The sequence below is a fragment of the Sander lucioperca genome, chromosome 3 (genome assembly GCF_008315115.2).
Source record: "Sander lucioperca isolate FBNREF2018 chromosome 3, SLUC_FBN_1.2, whole genome shotgun sequence".
Lineage (NCBI taxonomy): Eukaryota > Metazoa > Chordata > Actinopteri > Perciformes > Percidae > Sander > Sander lucioperca.
Window position 1 is genome coordinate 21,294,303 of NC_050175.1, and position 19,475 is coordinate 21,313,777.

Below are 19,475 nucleotides of genomic sequence, written 5' to 3' on the forward strand. Positions count from 1 at the left end.
AGTACAGCCTTCGACTGTATTGAGTTGTTGTTGTTGTTTACATATATAGTCTTACTTTAAAGTGTTCATATTATGCTCATTTTCAGGTTCATAATTGTATTTAGAGGTTATATCAGAATAGGTTTACATGGTTTAATTTTCAAAAAACACCATATTTTTGTTGTACTGCACATTGCTGCAGCTCCTCTTTTCACCCTGTGTGTTGAGCTCTCTGTTTTATCTACAGAGTGAGACGTCTCACTTCTGTTCCATCTTTGTTGAGAGTTGCACATACACAGTACCTAGGTCAGCATTACAAGCCAATCAGAAGAAGTGTATGAGGGTGTGCCACGCTAGCAGCTAGGCGAGCATTATAACGTATGTTACAAAGTGACACACATTTGTCACAGAAGTAAAGGCTGGACTACAATAGAGCTGTTTGGAGCAGTTTGTGAACAGTGTTTTCGGTTGGAGATGGTAAGTCCCTTTAGAGGTGGACTTTGGGCTTTTTCACTTTGTAAACCTATAACGTGCACAAAAAAGACATATAACACAATAAAGGGAAAAAGCCAAAAAGCATAATATGAGCACTTTAAGATGAAACAATACTGTGAAAACACCTGGTACTGGTAGTAAAAGTTGTACTGGTGATACTTTAAAAATGTAAGATTTAAAGGAAAAGTTTGACATTTTAGGAAATGCACTTAATCGCTTTCTTGCCGAGAGATGAGAAGATTAATACCACTCACATAGACATGAGTGGTATCAATCTTCTCATTTAACTCTTGGCAAGCAAACAAAAAAGCATATTTCCTAAAATGTTGAACTCTTCCTTTAATGTGAGATTTTGATGAGGCACTTACTCCATATGTGCATCAGTAAATATATGCATATATATATATATATATATATATATTCTCAAAGGTGGCTCTTAAATACATAATGTATTGCGTAGCAGCTACAGAACCCTATCCCACTGCAGCTAACATTCATCATCAATAATATATATAGTATATTGACTTTAAAGTGCACATTAAATGATTCACACTAACATACTTAAATAACATCAACATCAGCATAATTTCTCCCCAGTTCACGTTTCAAGAAAGCCCTTTTAATTGCTCATACATAAATATAGTATAGTGAGACAATATACAGAAAGACCTGTAATTTACAAGTTAGAACATAAACAACTATCAGATCACAGTCAAGTGTACTACTATACACGTATTCAATATTTAACATGTACGTAATATGTAAGCATGTGAAGGACAGCTTTAGGCTTAAAGAAAAACATTTTGGGAAACGTGCTAATTTGCTTTCTTGCTGAGAGTGAGATGAGCAGTAACTTCCTGGAGTCTTCGCCTGTTGCCTGGCAACTGCCACCAATAAATAGTCCTGTACATGCCCAGTTTACCACAAACTAACGAGATATAACGTGTTAATTAGTGAGATTTGGAGGTGCGTAGGCGGATTTAGCTGTTTCCCCCCATTTCCAGTCTTTGTGCTAAGCTAAGTTAGCCAGCTGTAGCTTCATATTTACCAAGAGATATCAGAGTGGTATCAATCTTCTCATCTAACTCCCTGCAAGAAAGTGAATAAGCATATTACCCAAACTGTTCTTTTGATGAATACACATGAAATAACGTAACCATGTCTTTATAATCACACTACATAGTTATAAATCTGTGTCTCTCCTCAGTGCAACCACATGAAATGTAGCATTTCTATCAGTACAGAGTAGTTGTGAAGCTCACTGAGGGTTTTCCGTCTACAAGGTCACCTATGAAATGTCTTGTGCTACATTCACTCTGACCAGATATTTCTTTTCCAACATGCCCCAGATGTTTGTCTCTGGGCTCAGCAGGCGTAAGGTGGCGGTTTTTCAAAGGGGCTGTAGGCGGATCCATAGAGGACAGGAGCGTTGGGTGTCAGCATGTAGCCCCCTGGTTCCTGTGTGGTTCCCTGAGGCTGTGGCTGGGTGGGCGCCTGAGAGGGCTGCTGCTGGTTCTCCTCAGACAGACAGGAGTTGGAGGCCTGGCCTCCCTCAGGGATCATCTGGGGAGTAGCAGGTTGCTGATAGCTGCTGTTGTGCTGTGGGAGTGGTGAGGAGACATGGAGTGGAAGGTTGCATCGGTATGTGGAAGTAGAGCCAAAAATACCTAAATTAATTTCTGACATTTTTATATGAGGTGTGGTTTTTATTGTTTGGTTCTCTGGTAGCAGCCTCAGAAATACTGTATCAGCAAAGATGAGCCATAATCAATAAAACTGTGAGACAAACTTCAGACAAAGTCACCATGATGTAAAAAGAAATCTATGCATCTGCTGGTTTAAGGCAATTGGAATTACAGCTCCTGGCAGCAGTGAAGATTAATAGGTTTCTTTCTGGTCAGGTGCTTTGATGTTAGAGTAAAACAGCTGTGCTAGTTCAGCAAAAAATAAATGTGATCCAGTGCTGCTCATCTAGTTGCCAAACTAATACACTGGAATGGAAGATTGGCCAGACATTTTGACCTTTCATAGTATGAAAAGCACAAATAACATCAGTTATACTGTAGTTATATAGCTCAGTTATATCCATGTGTCCCAGTGAGAGTGACAGTGAACAAGCATGCACAATACCAGGACCCTGAAACTGAAGCAGCCAAAATAAATTCAGCCATCGTTCATTTTGTTATTCACGCCTGTGCTTTTCCTGCTGTGTAACAGGCTGTCTTCCGTGAAAAGGGCCTATTGATGGGTCTTTTTTGTGTTGGCCTGGGGCCCTACCTGCATAGGTATTGGATAGTTGGGGTAGGCGGGCAGAGCCTGTCCTGAAGGGCAGAAGCCAGCGTAGGTGAGCATGTGCTGGGTCGGGTTGTACAGGATGTGGGGTGGGGGTGTGGGGCTGGGAGCAATCTGAAGAGTCGGCTTCTGCTGTAGGAAACAGAACAAATGCTTTGGATAAGATGGGAAATCATCAAATGGAGCTTGAAGGCAAATGTGAGTAAGTGTGCACCAGCTAAACACACATACACACACACACACACACTTCATTATATAAGAGGGTAATGAAGTATGATTGCTGCCTAATGTACTGTAGGAACAATAATCGGAAAATCAGGACCATTTAAATGAATAAAATAAGATCATGATTTTCATATCTTTGAAACAGATTACCAGACTCCTGCTAGGGAAACTGCATTTTTTTAGAACTTTCATGTATAAGCAGGAAATGTTTAAAGATGTAGTGAGTAAGTCAGTGAAATAAAAAGTTATCTGCACACACATAAATCAGTATTGAGTTTTAAACAGGACCTATGTTTTTTTGTGGGGATTGTACTGTATGTGGCCTGCAGGCAATAAGGAAAGGCAACTTGTTTTAAGTGACTTAGTCTAGTCAGTTAAGAGTATAATAGAAATCCTTTGTCAGAGTGCTGAAGGCTTTTGCTGAAACATCTTGTCAGCCTACATGGCTGACAAGATGTTTCAGCAAAAGCCTTTTATTTTACAAACTTTTTATTTCACTCAGGATTGTCTTTAAACATCATTCTTTGACTTATTATTTTTTTTTTTTGTTACTTCTTCGTCATAAGTCAAAGTAAAGATGCACTCCAATTTTTTCTTTTTCGGGACTCCAGCTCACCACATCCTTGTATGCTCCGAGGAGGGCAGCGGTGATGATGCCCAGGAACAAGCTGATCACATTGAGCACCACTGAGGCCCACAGCAGACGGTGCAAGTGGATCACGTCCCAGCAGCTGCTGACCCCGGTGAACGCGTAATACTGTGTGTGGTAATTTGTGCTGGAAGATGAAGAGAGCAGGAGACAAATCATGAGCTGGTAAGGATAACTTGGACCCAGCATACTTCTGGTTTTGTTGCTATAAATCACTAAGCTTGTGTACAGTACTTTCACATCAGACACTTATCATGGTAGGAAAAGCACTGATGGCTCTGTTCCATTTAAAATGTCAGTGAGCCAGGTAATGCTAAATGGAGAGCAGCTCTTATTCATTTTATTAATAACACCTATAGGGAAACTACAGTCAAACAAAATGTCTGCCATGAAAAAAGGCTTAGTGTATGGCAACCGGGGATGAAAATAAACAACCCCACCCACTGGCCATCACTTGTACTCATTTTATGACCTTTTCATTAAACCTTCCAGGCAGCCGTTCATCAGCTAATAACTGAGTAGTAATGTACTTGCAAGCAGGGAGGGACTTTTTGGAAAGGTCTTCCTCTTTGATGTAAGTTCAAGAGCTCATGGAAAACTCTCAACATCCGGGATCTGAAAGTTGGCTGTGTAATAAGAGCCTCTTTAATGCAAGAAAGTTGCAAAATTACATGATCCAAGAGTGATTTTCCAACAGCGGGACCTCTAATGCAATTTTTGGCAGCCAACATTGAAATCGAGGATGCTTATTTTAACAATGCTCTCTACTGTATTATCACACTATTATAACATTTAATTATGTTATTATTGTTATAACATATGTTCTTTATATATAACTATATGAAAAAATAGATATGTAAATATCTATTTTCTTCAGCCCATTATTTTGGGCCCCACAAGGCTGTGCAGACCGCACAAGTATACTGTATTCCCCGGTTTTTGGACCCCACGAATATAGTAAAACAAGCACACACACACACACACACACACACACACACACACACACACACACACACACACACACATACACTGATCTGAACACCATTAGCTGGTGATGTGCATCACCTTTCACAGTTGTACAGGTAGCAGCAGTAGCAGGTGTTGCTCCTCAGCTTCAGCTTGCAAGTTTTTTCGTACGAACGGCACGTCACCTACAGCGTCAGAGGTTTGATGAGAGTTAAAGTGACTCTAAGAGCTTTAAATCATTTGTGGTAAATGTTTTATTAACCTCATGAAAACAGCCAGACAAGCAGGAGCTGGACAAACTGTTTGGACAAAAAAAATACATGAGGAAACTGTCTATATGTCAACATATCATTTCCACTACTACTTGCTTATAATTTGATGCAAAGTCAACTAGTTTCTTTCTTTCAGTGCAGTAATATTAATGGACCACTAGATGTCACTACACACGTTGTGAATTTTTCAGTTACAGTAAATACCCAAAGGCTGCAAGAACACAGAATATATTAATCCTAAAATTAACCTAAAATGCATCATTTAGAAGCACTGAGACACAAACGTAAAGCAGTGTGTTGGAGGAGGAAGTTAATGGAAACCATACATAAGGCTAGGTTACGTTAGGTATTTAGATTGTTGTTCTTATTAAGAAATGACTTGGTATGTTTATACAATACAGACAATGGCAGGTAATATTTATTACTGTAAGTGTGTATAAAGCATATGAATCACCTCAGTATAGTAGCTGTCGTAGGCGTAGCCCGCTCCACTGGCATAAAAGTCACACATGTCCTCCTGCAAAGGCCTTATGTCCTATGTGTAGCAAGAGAGAGAGAAGAGACTGATATGTTAAATACATGAGCCACAATTATATGGAAACACACAAATCTTAATTGACTTGTCATACACCACAACTGTGACCTAAATGTTTTTCTGTTCTTTTTTTAGACTTTCTCTCCATGATTTAAGGGTTTTAATTATGCACTTTTAACCTGAACCCTGGATAGTGTTATTCTGTCCATCCTCCTCCTGTTTCTGTGTCACTGCAGCAGTGAAGGTTTACATCATGTGCCTGCTCAAAACTGTCCACTGCACTGGACCACAAACCCTACAGCATTACACCTCAATGGGCTTTATATAATGTGAAAGCTAATATAATCATTTTCATTGTCCAAAGCTTGACGGTGCAATAAACATGACTTTTACTGTCCTGTGAGCACAAAATAAATATATCTGCAGAGGGTTTGATAGCACTGTTGATCAATATCAGTGACTGTGTGCCAGCTTTTTAAACTATCTCTGGTCCAAACTCATTAAGATACCTAAAATTCATTAGGCTGATGTGACAAACTGAGGTGTTTGCGTCCGCGTATCCAAAAACCGAGAGCAATCTAAGATATCCAGTAAGGAAGCAGCAATGACCTCATTTGACCGCTCAGCATGTCTTGTTCATTCCTATATAAACAAATTCAGGTAGTTGACAAATTGAATTTCAAGCATATTAATTTAGGGAGCTATTTAAAAGAAAGAGAGTTTGACCGATTATGAATTGTTTTGGAGTAAATAAGGCTTCTTCCTATGAAAACATAGAACTAAATACAGACATTATGTAACAGTGAACATGTTTGCAGTGGGACATAGAATGAAAGGGAGACAACAATCTTTGTGGAATTGCTTATTTCTCTTTTAATATATTGCAAAACAATGTAAAAATAAGTTCCTGGAAAATCAATTCTCAGTTGAAATAGAGTTAAAGATGTATTTTTGGACAAATATATCCCTTTTTGTTTGCAAGAGTTTTCAGTGACTTAGAGAAATGTGGGTAACGTTTGGACACATTTAATCAGCCTTGTTATGCTGAATGGCTGCCCAGCAGCTCTCTGCAGGTCAGGCACTGACATTAGTTTGTCTGGTCTACCTGTCCGGTGTTTGATCACAGTTCTGTCTGATTGCATCTGCAAAGTTCCTGGTCGTAGTAATGTGTCTGTGCCAGTCTCAACATGCATTTCTGTAGCCCATGTCTCTGTTGATCTTCACGTGTGATTAAATCTGGTGTGTGAATGTGTGTTTGAGGGTTTGTTCACACACAAAAATGATGAATTAGTTTGTTCTTTCTTTTCAGTGCAGGCGCATACGTGTGATTCTTACAATGAACTCTGAAGCGATGATCCCATCAACAATGGCACAGAAGAAAGACGAGATGACTCCGATACTGATGAAGATGATCGCTGCCACGAGCTTAAAGATAGGAAGAGGGTAAAGTCATGAGGAAGTGTTTTGGAACAAAGATTAAAAGTACCACTAAGTGTCATCAGAGTAAGTACATACTGTATGTATAAGCTTGTATTTTATTTGTGTTGATTTGAATGCACAACTATATGGATTGGAAACACACTTCTTACATATTTCAAAATAAACGAATGAAAAAATGAGTATAAATGCACAAAGATTGTAAAATAATCAGGAAATAAATCCATAAATAAATTGGGAATCTGATATGGAAATCTTGAATTTGCAGCAAACATAAATCTGTGGTAAATACAAAGGAAGAGGATACTAAAAATGATTGCCACATATACATTTATTTCTACTCATAGTATCATAATTTAATTTTCCTAACATAACCACGCACGCACGCACACACACACACACACACACTTGTGTACATAAGCTTTCTGCATGTGAGTGTGCTGATTGGTTGTCTGCAGCATCTGGGCTGCAGGACGATAAAGGAAATGAACGGCTTCTTGCTCTGCCAATGCAGAGGTGCTTTGTGGGTAATTTATGGTCACAGAGGCGACATACAGAAAACACAAAACACAAAGAAATGGCCTATTGTACCAGCAAGGTCAATCTAATTCTCCCAATCACAACCACACACACAAATCCACATTGTTGCTTATCTCACACATTCACATACTTCTGTAAATTAAGCCTAAGAATCTGATCACTGATCAATAACCTCAAATCTGTGACACACACCTGTTCTCCCTTTCCTGATAGCTCTCTCTCTCTCTCTCTCTCTCTCTCTCTCTCACACACACACACACACACACACACACACACACACACACACACACACACACACACACTCACACTCACACACACACACACACACACACACACACACACACACACACACACACACACACACACACACACAGCCCAGCAGACCCAGCTGGCTGATCACAGATGTCTGATCAAGAACTTTATCACTGAGCATCGTTTCCTGTCTGTTCAATCACTCCTCCAGGACCGAAACCTGCTGTACTCAGGCAGGAGATTAAACACACACTTTTTGTCTATCTAGCTAAAATAATAGGTGGGATATAGCAGTTTCTACCCAAAAGCAAGAAGAAGTACAAAGGTAGTGACAATTTTCTGAAGTACATCTAGAAATCTAATGATCCTGCATTGACATTAAGGGACAATTGACTTTTCCGTTCCTTGATTTCTGATGTCATTTCAAGATCTTCAGCTTTTGTTTTGAGAGATTTCAACAGAATGTGTTAAATCCAGAAGACCTTTTCTGGTTTGATTATTAAACAGCTGATGATGCTGAAGTAGCACAAGTGATTGTTTGACTCAGATGCAATCATAAGTTACAAATTCTCCAACTTTGCTTATGTTCGTAATTGTTGTTTAATTATTGTCCCACTAACAGCAGGAGTGCTTTTAGTTTGTGACCAGTACATTTTTAACTTGCATTCATAAATATGTATGTATTAGTCTGTAATGTGTGGCAAAAATCAACTGTGACTCTTGACTCTGACCCCCATCCACTGTGCATTGTGTATGCCCCCTGTCAAGGACTCATTGTACGCACAGAAGTGCACATGGCAGCTTAAAACTAGATTTTGAAACATGGCCCCTCTACAAGACAGGGCTCAACAAAAACCACCCAACAATGCAGGACCTGCGTTGGTTGATATTGTACATTACTGGTGCAAATTGGCATTCAACCAAATTAACAAAAAACAATTGACACACAGTGACAATAGGTACATTTGGTGACCCCCTAGGGGTCTGAGGCCTCTGGGTAGTAGCCCTCTTTGTCTACTTGGTAGTCCAGGGTTTTGGAGCACACCCAATGGATGTAAGTTGTTTTGTTCTGAACAGTTAAAAGCAAGCTAAATATATGTGATATAAATGTCAATCAAGCCCAGTCTATGCACGCCTTAACAGTCCTGAGAAGAGGTTTAATCATGTGGGTGGACCAGTGGTATGTGGGGCCTTTAAGTAATAACCTTATTTGGTTTTTAGTTGCATAGGTTGTGGCTAATCAGGAATAAACCTGTTCCATATAGTAAATGTCCAAAACATAAACTGATCAGCTTTGCTATTCAGGCTAATTTGAAGTTAACATTGTCCAAGTGTTATATACAGTAAATGGCTAATGTCTGTACATGAGAATAACACAAGTCGTGGTGAAATAGATATTAAAACAAGGGTATATTTTAAAATAAGTTTCCTTCAACAAAGTGAAATAAGAGCCGGGCGGTGAAAATAAGCTTTTTTCTGGGTGGGTTTTATCTGCCACTGGCCCAGACTCTTCACTTCATTAGCGGTTTAAATGACTCTGTTTTTATGGGCTGCAAGTGAGAGATGAGGCCAGCAGCAGAGACAATAGAGCCTGACAACTGCATTACTTCACATTACCTTAGCACCAGCTGCCAGCACATAAAGCACATTGACACACGCTCTGTCGCCCAAACCCCCCAAATCTCCCAATACAACTGAAGCAGAGAGAACAATCAAATACTGTAAAAGATTAAAGACTCACACTGTAGATAGTTGTATGCTGAGGAGTCGAGTCAGTGAGAAAATATTACAAGACTGCCACTGCCTACTACTAAATTTACTTGATCTGGCTCTTTTGTTGCTAAATGCTCCACTATGTTCACCAGCTAGTCTGTGTCTGTCTGCTGTTTGGTGCTGAGTAGGTACTGTACAGTTGGCTTTTAGAGCTTTTTCACTGAAAACAGCTGCTTGCTGATGCTAGAATGAAGCTATGAGAGTGGTGAGAGTTGCGGGCCGTACAGCTAAACAATGAGCTAAGACTTGTTATAAAGCTCTGTAGAGTTGAGAAGAGCTTCTCTGGAGGTTCATCATTACAAGTAATTTACCAATAAAGGACAAAGGCACACATGATGTAAGTTTTACAGAAGAAAATACATCAGTGACCAAGAGACACAAGGAGGAATTTTATATGTAGCTTCAGTAAAGATATCTATCAGGTTATATAACTAAAGTCGCTGACCGCTGCAAGGTCTTTTTCCCCATGCTCAGTGGTCCAGTGACCGATCACGACCACAGCTGGACACACTGGTAATAAGAAACTTGTTGGGTAAAATACAGCCCTTTAAAGGTTCACCGTTATGCTCTCCAAGCTGCAAGGTGACCAAAAGGACAGCAGTCTGAGATACAGGCAGTAACTACTGTACAGAACAAAGAACAGGAGCATGAAGCATTTAGTCATAAAGAAATCTTACAGGCTCCAGCCCAGTGAAGCCTGTTTTAGGAGCAGCCGTGTAAGTGCAGATAAGAGGGGAATTTACAGACAGAATGTCATGCTCCAGCATCATTTAAAACATTTTGGATAAGACAAAATGAAAAGTGGCGATATTCAAGTTATTAAGATTTTATCCAAGAAATGTCAATGGAGCACAAATGTGTTTTACCTGCAACACACCTCACAATCTTAAAAAAGGACTGGTCTCTCGAGAACATTTGTGATGCGAGCACAAAGTCTTACAATGCTAAAATTGAGAAATACAAAGTTATCCACTAAGCACAGATGGTGGTATAACACTGATATGTGTGGTGGGAAATTATGGATAGATAGATTAGATTTGTAATAGATTTGTTTTTCTCTCAAGTTTCTACCATTGGTGACATTTTGTTTCTTATTAAATTAGTGCTGATTAAATGTAGAAATGTTGATTTGCTCTTCTCTCACTCAGTAAAATACTAGTGTTCATTTCGCCATGATCAGAACTTTACCTGAATTTTGACGTAACACAATATTTACGTCACATTTTTTCAATTTTCAAGCCATACAGTGGCTATACTATACAATAGGAGACTAACAAATTAAAAGTCAAATCCTGTCTGTTGGCTAGATAATCTACTTCTACTTTTGTTAAGCTTTTGCTTGTATTTGGTTATTGGAGTGTTTAACTGCTATTATTTGATATTCATTTATCATGTGTTAATGTTTTAATCAGATTTTACATGGTATAGTTTTTATTTTACTATCATTTTATTCATATTTTAATGTTGCATGCATGTTTTTATTTTTTGCTGGGCATAAGTGTATCTTTCTACTGTATCATCAGTTTTATTAGTACAACAGAAAGAGGAGATCTCAGTTTCGTTCTCTTTCGTTCCTATGGTGATAAGTGAAAATTGCAGGTGTGTTTTTGGATCTCTCTTTTACATCCACCTGTTTTTTTTAAGTTTTCTTTGTTTGTTCGGCCATAGTAACCATTTACTCACAACGCCAGCAGAGACCGGAGAAAAAAACAGTGCGCCGCTTCGCACACAAGTGAGTTGAAGAGCGAGTCTGTTGCGTTAGCTCCGCCTACCCTCAACCGCTGCTGGGTGATGGAAAATGCATCGCTAACTGTTCAGCGCTTGTGATTTTTCCCGGGAATGTCGCCACAGACACCCAGTTTTGAATGCAGCATTTCATCAGTGGGCCATAGACACCATTACCATTGTGTTACCTCATTGAGCGATGGAAAGTGACTTAACAGAAATGTTTTTAAATGGAAATCTTCAAGACTATTACTTTAAAGTTGTTAATTTATGTAATCAAACCAGGAAACATGGCTGTTGGGCAGCTTATTTAAACATCAAACCCTCCATCTGCTGCTTTATGAGGTCAGAGGAGCAAAAGCCTGATTGATCCAGAAAGTAAGAGAAGAGCTCTCAGGTGTCTGTGGCGTTGTCGGTACGTTGGTTAGTTGTTCTTTAATGAGCAACCTCACTCTGCCAGCTGGCTCTCGTGTTACAGCGCTGAGCCTCAGACACAGGATGGGAAGAAGACACCTGTGTGAGAGGAACATCGTGCCACATGTGCCTCATAAGAGACACCGTAGACCGGTGCTAGTGTGGCAGCGATCTCAGCATTAAAGTTTAAAGCACAGAACTGGGAGCGATGCCAGAGAGGCAGACAGACATACAGCAGGTAGTCAATGTCTTTGTCAATGTTCTTCCATCTCACAGTCACAGCACGCAAAGTGAACACACACACGCGCACACACACACACACACACACACACACACACACACGCACGCACGCACACACACACACACACACACACACACACACACACGTGTGTACAGCTCTATGAAGGGTATCTGTGCAGACCGGATTCGTTATGGTACACTGTAGTGTAATGTAAGACAGCGACACCCTGGATGCCACATGAAAAATTTACAACACACACTGAAATACCACCGTCATGGCGACAGGTTTACATCTCTACCACATCAAAACCTTTTTTCTCGGTGCTGTATCAAGCCTGTAAAGTGTCTCTAAATGTCTCTAAAATATTTTTAAAGTCATTTAAAAAATGTTCTAATGTCTTTGAGCATTGTGTTACTTTAACATATTGATCAGTGCCCTGCGGTCATGTCCTCAGTAACTGTTTGTTAATTTGGAGGTTTTAGCACTTTACAGTTCAAATAAAGACTCAATCTAGATTTTAAAGTCTAATGGTATAGTTTTTCTTGACTTACAGTTTTTCTCAATTGCTAAAACACTGAAACCCATTGGCTGAACAAAGTTCTCAGTTGCCTGAACTCATTTAGCTAATTGTGCAGTCTGTTGTCAATACCTTAAACCATTTCACATGGTAAAACACAATTTGCAGATCTCACTTAGACTTTTCAGCAAAACACATTCTCATTCTCAAAACACATTCTGCACTCTAATGCACATGTCATCCATACTTATAAACACAAGTGGCAACAATCAAATACAAATAGAGAACACGTGTCATTGATTGAACACAACCACTCAAAATAGATTGTTTGTTTCAAATGATGTGACACAACCAATATAAGCCAGTTCAGAGAGCAACGGGGGAAGAAGCCTCTTGTGATGTCGACGAAGTGCTCTGGCCTGACCCAGCCCAAAGACAAGAAGAAGCACATTGATCACATGTTCACTCATTTGATTTCTATCCCTTTTACAGTAGTATTGTATACTGTTACAGTAGTACAGTGCATTGTAGGCTGTATACTGTACAATGAACAAATTGTATGGCCCTGAATATTGTGCTTTCCAATATATCTATGTTGACCATTAACTAAGCTTTGATCCTGTTTCTGTTGTTACTGAGGTTACTGAGGTGTGGACTAGCCAGACCCTCCTCCGCAGCGCAGTGGAGGAAGGTCTGGAGGTCTATGCGAGACTGATGACACTCAATATATAATACTATAATACAATACTAATGTCTACAATAATAACAATGGCAGATTTACCACTCAAAATACTACATTTTAAAAAGAAAGTGTAGTATTTTAGGTGGCGAATGTTGATTTTTGTCAGCTAAAATAACTGTTGTTAGCAGGATTTTTCAACTGTAGCTATAGCTAATTTCGCTAATGCTAGATTTGTTGTTTGAAAACTTGGTCGGTTGACTTTAATGTTTCCAGCTAACTCTTTTCAAAACATGAATCTTGTAAAAGAAATCTTGAAAATGTGCTTGATGGCTACGTACATGATCTTGTGCTAAAACACTGAGGCTAAAGTTCTAAAGTATAACATACGATGAGGAAAAATGTTAGACTCTTATTTCTTTCTAACATGACCATGATTAGCTGTTTAGCCCAGGCTATCTACAGACCTGGACAAGCAAAAGTTCGATTTATGCTTTATTGTTACTTATGTTTTCAACCAGCAATAATCGCGCCTCAGATAAACCTCATAGGCTACGATACTGCCACTGCGCAAGGATTTTTATTGTTACTTATTTCAAACTGTAAGGTTGCAAGAATTAAAAAAAAGCTTTTACAATGAAGTCTAACCAATTTTGGGTCAACAGAAGAATGAAGAATTTGGTATTTCCCGTCCAAAATGTTATTCCCGGTTGTGTGGAAACATTTAGTAAGATAAATGTATTGAAAATATAATTCAACAGTTAACTGAATAAATCAAATAAAAAAATATCCGAATAACATATATATATATATATATATATATATATATATATATATATATATATATATATATATATATATAATAACATTTATTTTGGTATCTAATCTGGTCAGAGTTTTTCCGAGGGAGAGTTTGTTGAAGTATTTATTTAAATCGTAGTTATGGCCCTATTATGTCCTGAAACTTTAACTAAATTTCTCTTTGGTTTCTTCTTTACTCTTTGTCCCCTTCTTTTTTCCTTATATTTTAGGTATTTTTAGGTATAATAATTTTAGGTGTATAGTATGATGAATGCTTAAGGAGAGAAGACTATTTTATTGTGAAATGATCAATTACATATTCCTACAGAGGAATAATGAGATGTGAATCATCAAGAAACTTCCACAATAATACTGTAGCCTTCCCTCATAAACTTTGCAAAATTAGATGAGTAGAACATAATAATTAGGGCAAATTCAGAGGTGAAAAACAAAGACTCCCAGTCTACTTAAGTTTCTGTGTCACCGGTGTCCACTTCAGTCCCATGCTGGGTTTCACGTCCTGCGAATGTGATCCTGAATATACTACTTAAATAACACAGAGGAACAGTTTCAGCTTCCGGTTGCCAGTGGCTCTTGTGCTATTGGATTTGTCGTCCTCTTGACTGTTGCCACAAATGATACTAAGTGGAGGTCAGTTCATGCAGATTTCGTTTTCTTTTATTCTTATTTTTCTTTTTTTTATTGGAGTCAGAGGTTCTCAGGTTCTTACTTTTTTCACCATGTTAGAAAATAGGGAATTTTTAAAAGAGTCAATAATCTTTTCAGATAGATCTTTGGTCAACCGATAAGTGTCTCTACTCTGTTCTACAAAGAGGCACTTTGATGATATTATACCTTTGTCCCTGTCTGAAATAAAGCAGCCCCGTCAGCAACTGACCAATACTAATGCAATTCCTGCTCTTTTCATAGAAAACCAGAGCCAATCAAATTCACTTCCCCCGGCCACAAATCCAGTCACGTACTCTGACCCGGGCACAAGGACCAAGAACACATTACGGCCGCCATCGAGTAATCAGATTTGCTTCTTGCTCATAATAGAGCAATTTCCTGTAAAACAGGTTAGTGAATTTACAAAGTCTGTAACATAATCCTATAATTTATGGTATATCTATATATATATATATATATATATATATATATATATGTCTCATTTTCCAGGAACAATGTCTCTTTTTAGAAGATGAATATTATAAAGCTCAAAAAGTTGACAGTCACCTTGAGAGAGAAACAAAAACCCAGAAGGCTACACACAACCCGAGCTGTCATCGTAAAAAAGGGCCAACAATCACGTTGAATGCATTCAAAAATCCTTTTTTGGCCACTTGTTTGCAGCAGAACAAGCTGTAAACACCTACATATTGTCACATTTAAAAATTGGTTCAGCGTACATTAGCAAATTTACACACACAGCAGATACAGAGACACATTAGAATTCATTTGGAGGATGTAAACAATAATCATTCTCCTCCTCTCTAAATGCTTCACTTTCTTCATCAGCTTGTCGCTAACTTATTGTGTTTGGTGCGGGGCAGGGAAGTGTCTGCCCTGTAAACCCAGATTTAGTTGTAATTAAACTTTTTAGTGGTCACTACTTATTCTTTCATGTTTTGTTAAAAACCATATTCATTACTAAATCACATTAGTTGTATGTAATAATCAACTGAAGTATGCAGTGCACAGATCATATTAAGCAGAGATAACTAAGGATCTTAAGTTTCTGTATGGAAAGGGCTGGGGTCATTTGAACTGATCTGTGCTGAAGCGATGCAAAGGCTCATGGGGAAAAAATATATGTTCTGAACAGTTTCTGTCCTGATGCTCTGTTATTGTTTTGGGTGTGCATTTATGTTTTCTGGGTTTTAGTTTTGTATGGTTGATTTAGTGTTTAGCTACATTTGTTGTTGCACCATGACCGAGACCGGGGTGGGGACTGATGGGGTCTGGGAAGTGAGTACATATGCACTGCATATCTGCAGATTGGTAAATGGAAGCTATATTTCCTGAGTAAAACTTTCCATGCTGTTCAATACAATGGATTAGTAAAATGTTCTGTGTGTATTGATTTCCCTTCTGTTTTTCTGGAACAAATATATTTAATACATTATAATTAAAGCTAAGTTGTCACAAAAAAACAAAACAAATATGTATATGAACACATTTTTTCTGTAGTATTGATAAGTAGCCTAATGTTTTATATTTGTCATGTTTCTTTGCATGTTTAAAGCTATAGTGTGTAGTTTCTGTGTCCCTCATGAGGAATTCTAGATAATGACAACAATTCTGTCGGCGCGGCCACATGATACAGCCTTCCGTGATCACACACCACCCCCACCCCCCTCCTCCACACAGTTGCTAGTAGCCAAGGAGGAGACGGAGGATTAAAAAAACATGATGGACTCTTCAGAAGAGGTCATTATCTTCACTTGAGTTTCTGCGCACGAAAGTCGCCGGATGACACCAGCCATACTGAGAAATACAGAGAGAGTTGTGTGGAGCTGATAGTCTTTATTAGCTTTGTAGCAACTCATTTGGCAATGCCTTGAATGTAACGGACGTTCATTAATATCAAAAAGTTACGCACTAAAGCTTTAACTTAACAACTTAACATGTTTATTTTAGACATGAAAAAATAAAAATAAAAATAATTTTATTTTCCATAAAATAATTTATGTTAAATAATGATTTTTAGTAATGACTACTAATGTAAACTTGATTTGTCTTCTGCATCAACTTACCGCTCTGTGTTAATATAACTTGACCTGTTAAGTTTCACCTTGTGTAAAAACAGACGGTTTTAGGCAACGGGTTTCCACACACATTTGTAGTAAAGTCAACTCGATCGGGATAACGGTGTGTCAGGTAAGAATGTTACTACCCTGCAAATATGTGAGAAAAACTTATTATAAGAAATCTTTGCCACTTGACTTCTGCAGGAATTAGCTTATTCATCTACATTTACCTGCAGTGATCCAGGAATGTTTACACCTCTTGTCAACTTTCCTGTCCTACAAAGGCTACCAGCTGTCCCTTTAAATGTGCTATTGATGACATTCAGAACATTAATAAGGCAGAGAATGAAGTCACACTCTTTGTGTGTGATGTAATCCCAGCTTTTCTGTTTTTTGTTTTGCAGCCGGGTCAGTCCCTCCCTTTGAAACTGTTGGCCCTCCCTGTTCCCTCCCTTTCTTCATGTTCATGTCCCAATGGCTAGCTGCTGCAGGAGAGCGGTGCTCATATGGCGATAACTGCAGATAACCATGGAAGCGTAATGCACACCCTCCACTCCCCCCCCCAACCCCCCAGGTCACTCCGGTGAGTGTGAACTGACCCCAATTAACACTGTCAGCACCGTTGCCATTGTTAGCACTGTTAGCCGCCGCCATTTTGGCTCAGCCACCTCCATGTTTGCTTGTGACGTCAGAGGTGAGAGCCCTGTGCATGCAGTCCTCGCCCTGACTCTGAATGTTGTATATAGCACCTTTAAAGGTTATGGAAATGTTGCTACAGCTGCTAATGAAAAAAATACCAACCACGCATGCATCAATGAGACATTTCTTGAAGTTTGAAGCACACATTGTTTATAGTTAAGGTGTCTAAATGAAGACCATAAAAGTAATAAATAGATGGAATAAATGAAATCATCATTGAAATGTGGTTTTAAATGTGTGAGAGTCAGAGGAACCGACTCACCATGGGTCTGCGGTTTTCCAACAGGTGGATGCCAACAATACCCAGAAATGCTCCAAAACTCAGCTGGAGGTACAAAGAGATCAAAGTGGAAGACACAATCATACAGTGCTTGAGGGGTTAATGACATTAATGCTTTATCAGTGTCAGGACAAAGACATTTATGGATTGTGAAGGTGAGAGTGGGCCGTCACTCACGGCGATGCCGGCGTAATATCCAGCCACAGGCACGTTGTCGGTGCGAGTGGCAGAGATCAGACCCACAGCCATCACCACAAGAGACAGAGCCAGCAGAGACACCGTCACCCACAGAGCTGTTTTCCTCCGACGCAGGTAGTGAACTGAGGATGGATGACAGGAGGAACTCTTTACATCCATTACATCCTGAACCCTCTGATTACATGCCTTTCTCAACCCAATTCTGACCATAAAATCCAAAACTTTAACCCCTTTTCTGCTCAAGACAACATGAACATATTGAAATAATTTCACTATATGCTCTTTAATTTCTCTATTTTTTTTAGCAGTGGTGGAAGATAAATGATGATAATGATCTGAATATGATCATTTACCTAAGTAAAAGTACTCCATTACAAGTAAAGTAAATTAAAAGTAAATTCAAAATCTTACATAGTATCAACAAAAAGTACACATACTGTATTCATAGCTGGCTATGGTGGATCTGTTTTATATACTGTTGTGTGGTTTGATTTACTGTATAACAAGGCATCATAGGTTTTGTCATCACCAGTATGCAGGATTTTTGTTTTGTTTTTCACTGCCATTAGAGCACTAATCAATAGGTTCTTCAAATACTCAGTAGAAATAGCCTACCTCATAAATATATGTAAGTACAGTACTTGAGTACATGTACGTTGCACCTCTGGAAATGAGAAGCATTTAAAGTGTTTTTCTATCTAAAAATCTAAGTGTTTTTTGGATGATGAAGGTTGGAGGACTTTTTGCTCACAAAAAGGTATAGCCTACACATAAAGCACACTAGAAGAAAAATCAATGCCTTAATGATATTAAAGATGCTGCTGTAACCTGCAGATGAATGTCAGCAGGTTAGAAGATCTCAGGATGAAACTTGACATAATTACCTGCTGGATCCAGTATTTCTGTCGCTGTTGTTTGAGTTGTCTGCTGGGTTTCAGGCTGCGGCATTTTGACTCAGTCCGGATGAATTAGCTCTAAAATTGAAAAAAAATGAGATCAGGTAGCTGAAGCGACGCTTTGCGTGGCGTTTCTTTTGTCCCTGTTGATTCAAAACAGAGTCCTCATCCTGCACTGGCAACAAGATGCGAGAAAGATGCTTCTTTTTTTCTTAAAATTAAAACATCGTTATACTAATAAAAAGAGCGCGATTTCATATACGTGTTTACACCTGACTCTGAGCTCAGACGAGTTCAACTTTTCTTGAAGCCTGAGAGAGAGAGAGAGAGAGAGAGAGAGAGAGAGAGAGAGAGAGAGAGAGAGAGAGAGAGAGAGAGAGAGAGAGACCAATCAGCTCCATGTTTTCACCTCAGTGATAAATTATTAAATGATCTGTCTTGCATACGTTTAATGTAGCTTTAATACATGATTCAGCTTAAAAAATACTTACAGTATGTGGCTAAACTATATACTATATAATAGAAATGTGGTAAAGTGAGTTTTTTTCAATGTGTTTTAATGTCGATAGGCTGTAGTCTCGCGTTGCCAGCGAACAGGCTGTAATCGGACTGGTCATGATGCTGCAGCGTTGATGGTAATGTTGGTTTACAGCGCCCTCCATCGGCCAAATCTTGGGGGAAAAAGCCTTGAACCCAGCTAATCCTATTATTTTTTACAAAAAAAATTGTCATTCTGAAATATTTTGTACTTTCTTGTCAGTGACTCTTTAACATGTTGCTCCCTATAGAAGCTTGGCTGCATGCAATGTGCCCGTCACACACAAAACATGCATATTTTAAATATTTATTTAATTTGATAA

General features: G+C 38.8%; 1 protein-coding gene and 1 pseudogene across 1 annotated transcript; both read right to left on the reverse strand.

Annotated features, from left to right (window-relative positions):
* Positions 1-1,071: 1,071 nt before the first annotated feature.
* LOC116067652 (transmembrane protein 255B) lies at positions 1,072-18,919 on the reverse strand. Its single transcript, XM_031324115.1, has 9 exons — positions 18,604-18,919; positions 17,699-17,841; positions 17,504-17,566; positions 6,749-6,838; positions 5,333-5,413; positions 4,706-4,791; positions 3,608-3,767; positions 2,752-2,898; positions 1,072-2,073 (listed from the first exon to the last, which is right to left on the reverse strand). Exons 1-9 carry the CDS (start codon positions 18,665-18,667, stop codon positions 1,840-1,842), a joined length of 1,068 nt encoding a protein of 355 aa, XP_031179975.1. The 5' UTR covers positions 18,668-18,919; the 3' UTR covers positions 1,072-1,839.
* LOC116034048 lies at positions 13,438-13,569 on the reverse strand (annotated as a pseudogene).
* Positions 18,920-19,475: the final 556 nt, after the last annotated feature.

What these genes read in the sequence shown, in the direction of transcription:
- LOC116067652 (XM_031324115.1), bottom strand. Translation starts at nt 18,667, where the DNA reads ATGCCGCAGCCTGAAACCCAGCAGACAACTCAAACAACAGCGACAGAA. An exon ending in ACGACAGCTACTATACTGAG is followed by an intron (nt 4,792 to 5,332) that starts GTGATTCATATG and finishes CTGACGCTGTAG; the next exon opens with GTGACGTGCCGTTCGTACGA. An exon ending in TACCTGTACAACTGTGAAAG is followed by an intron (nt 3,768 to 4,705) that starts GTGATGCACATC and finishes TTCATCTTCCAG; the next exon opens with CACAAATTACCACACACAGT.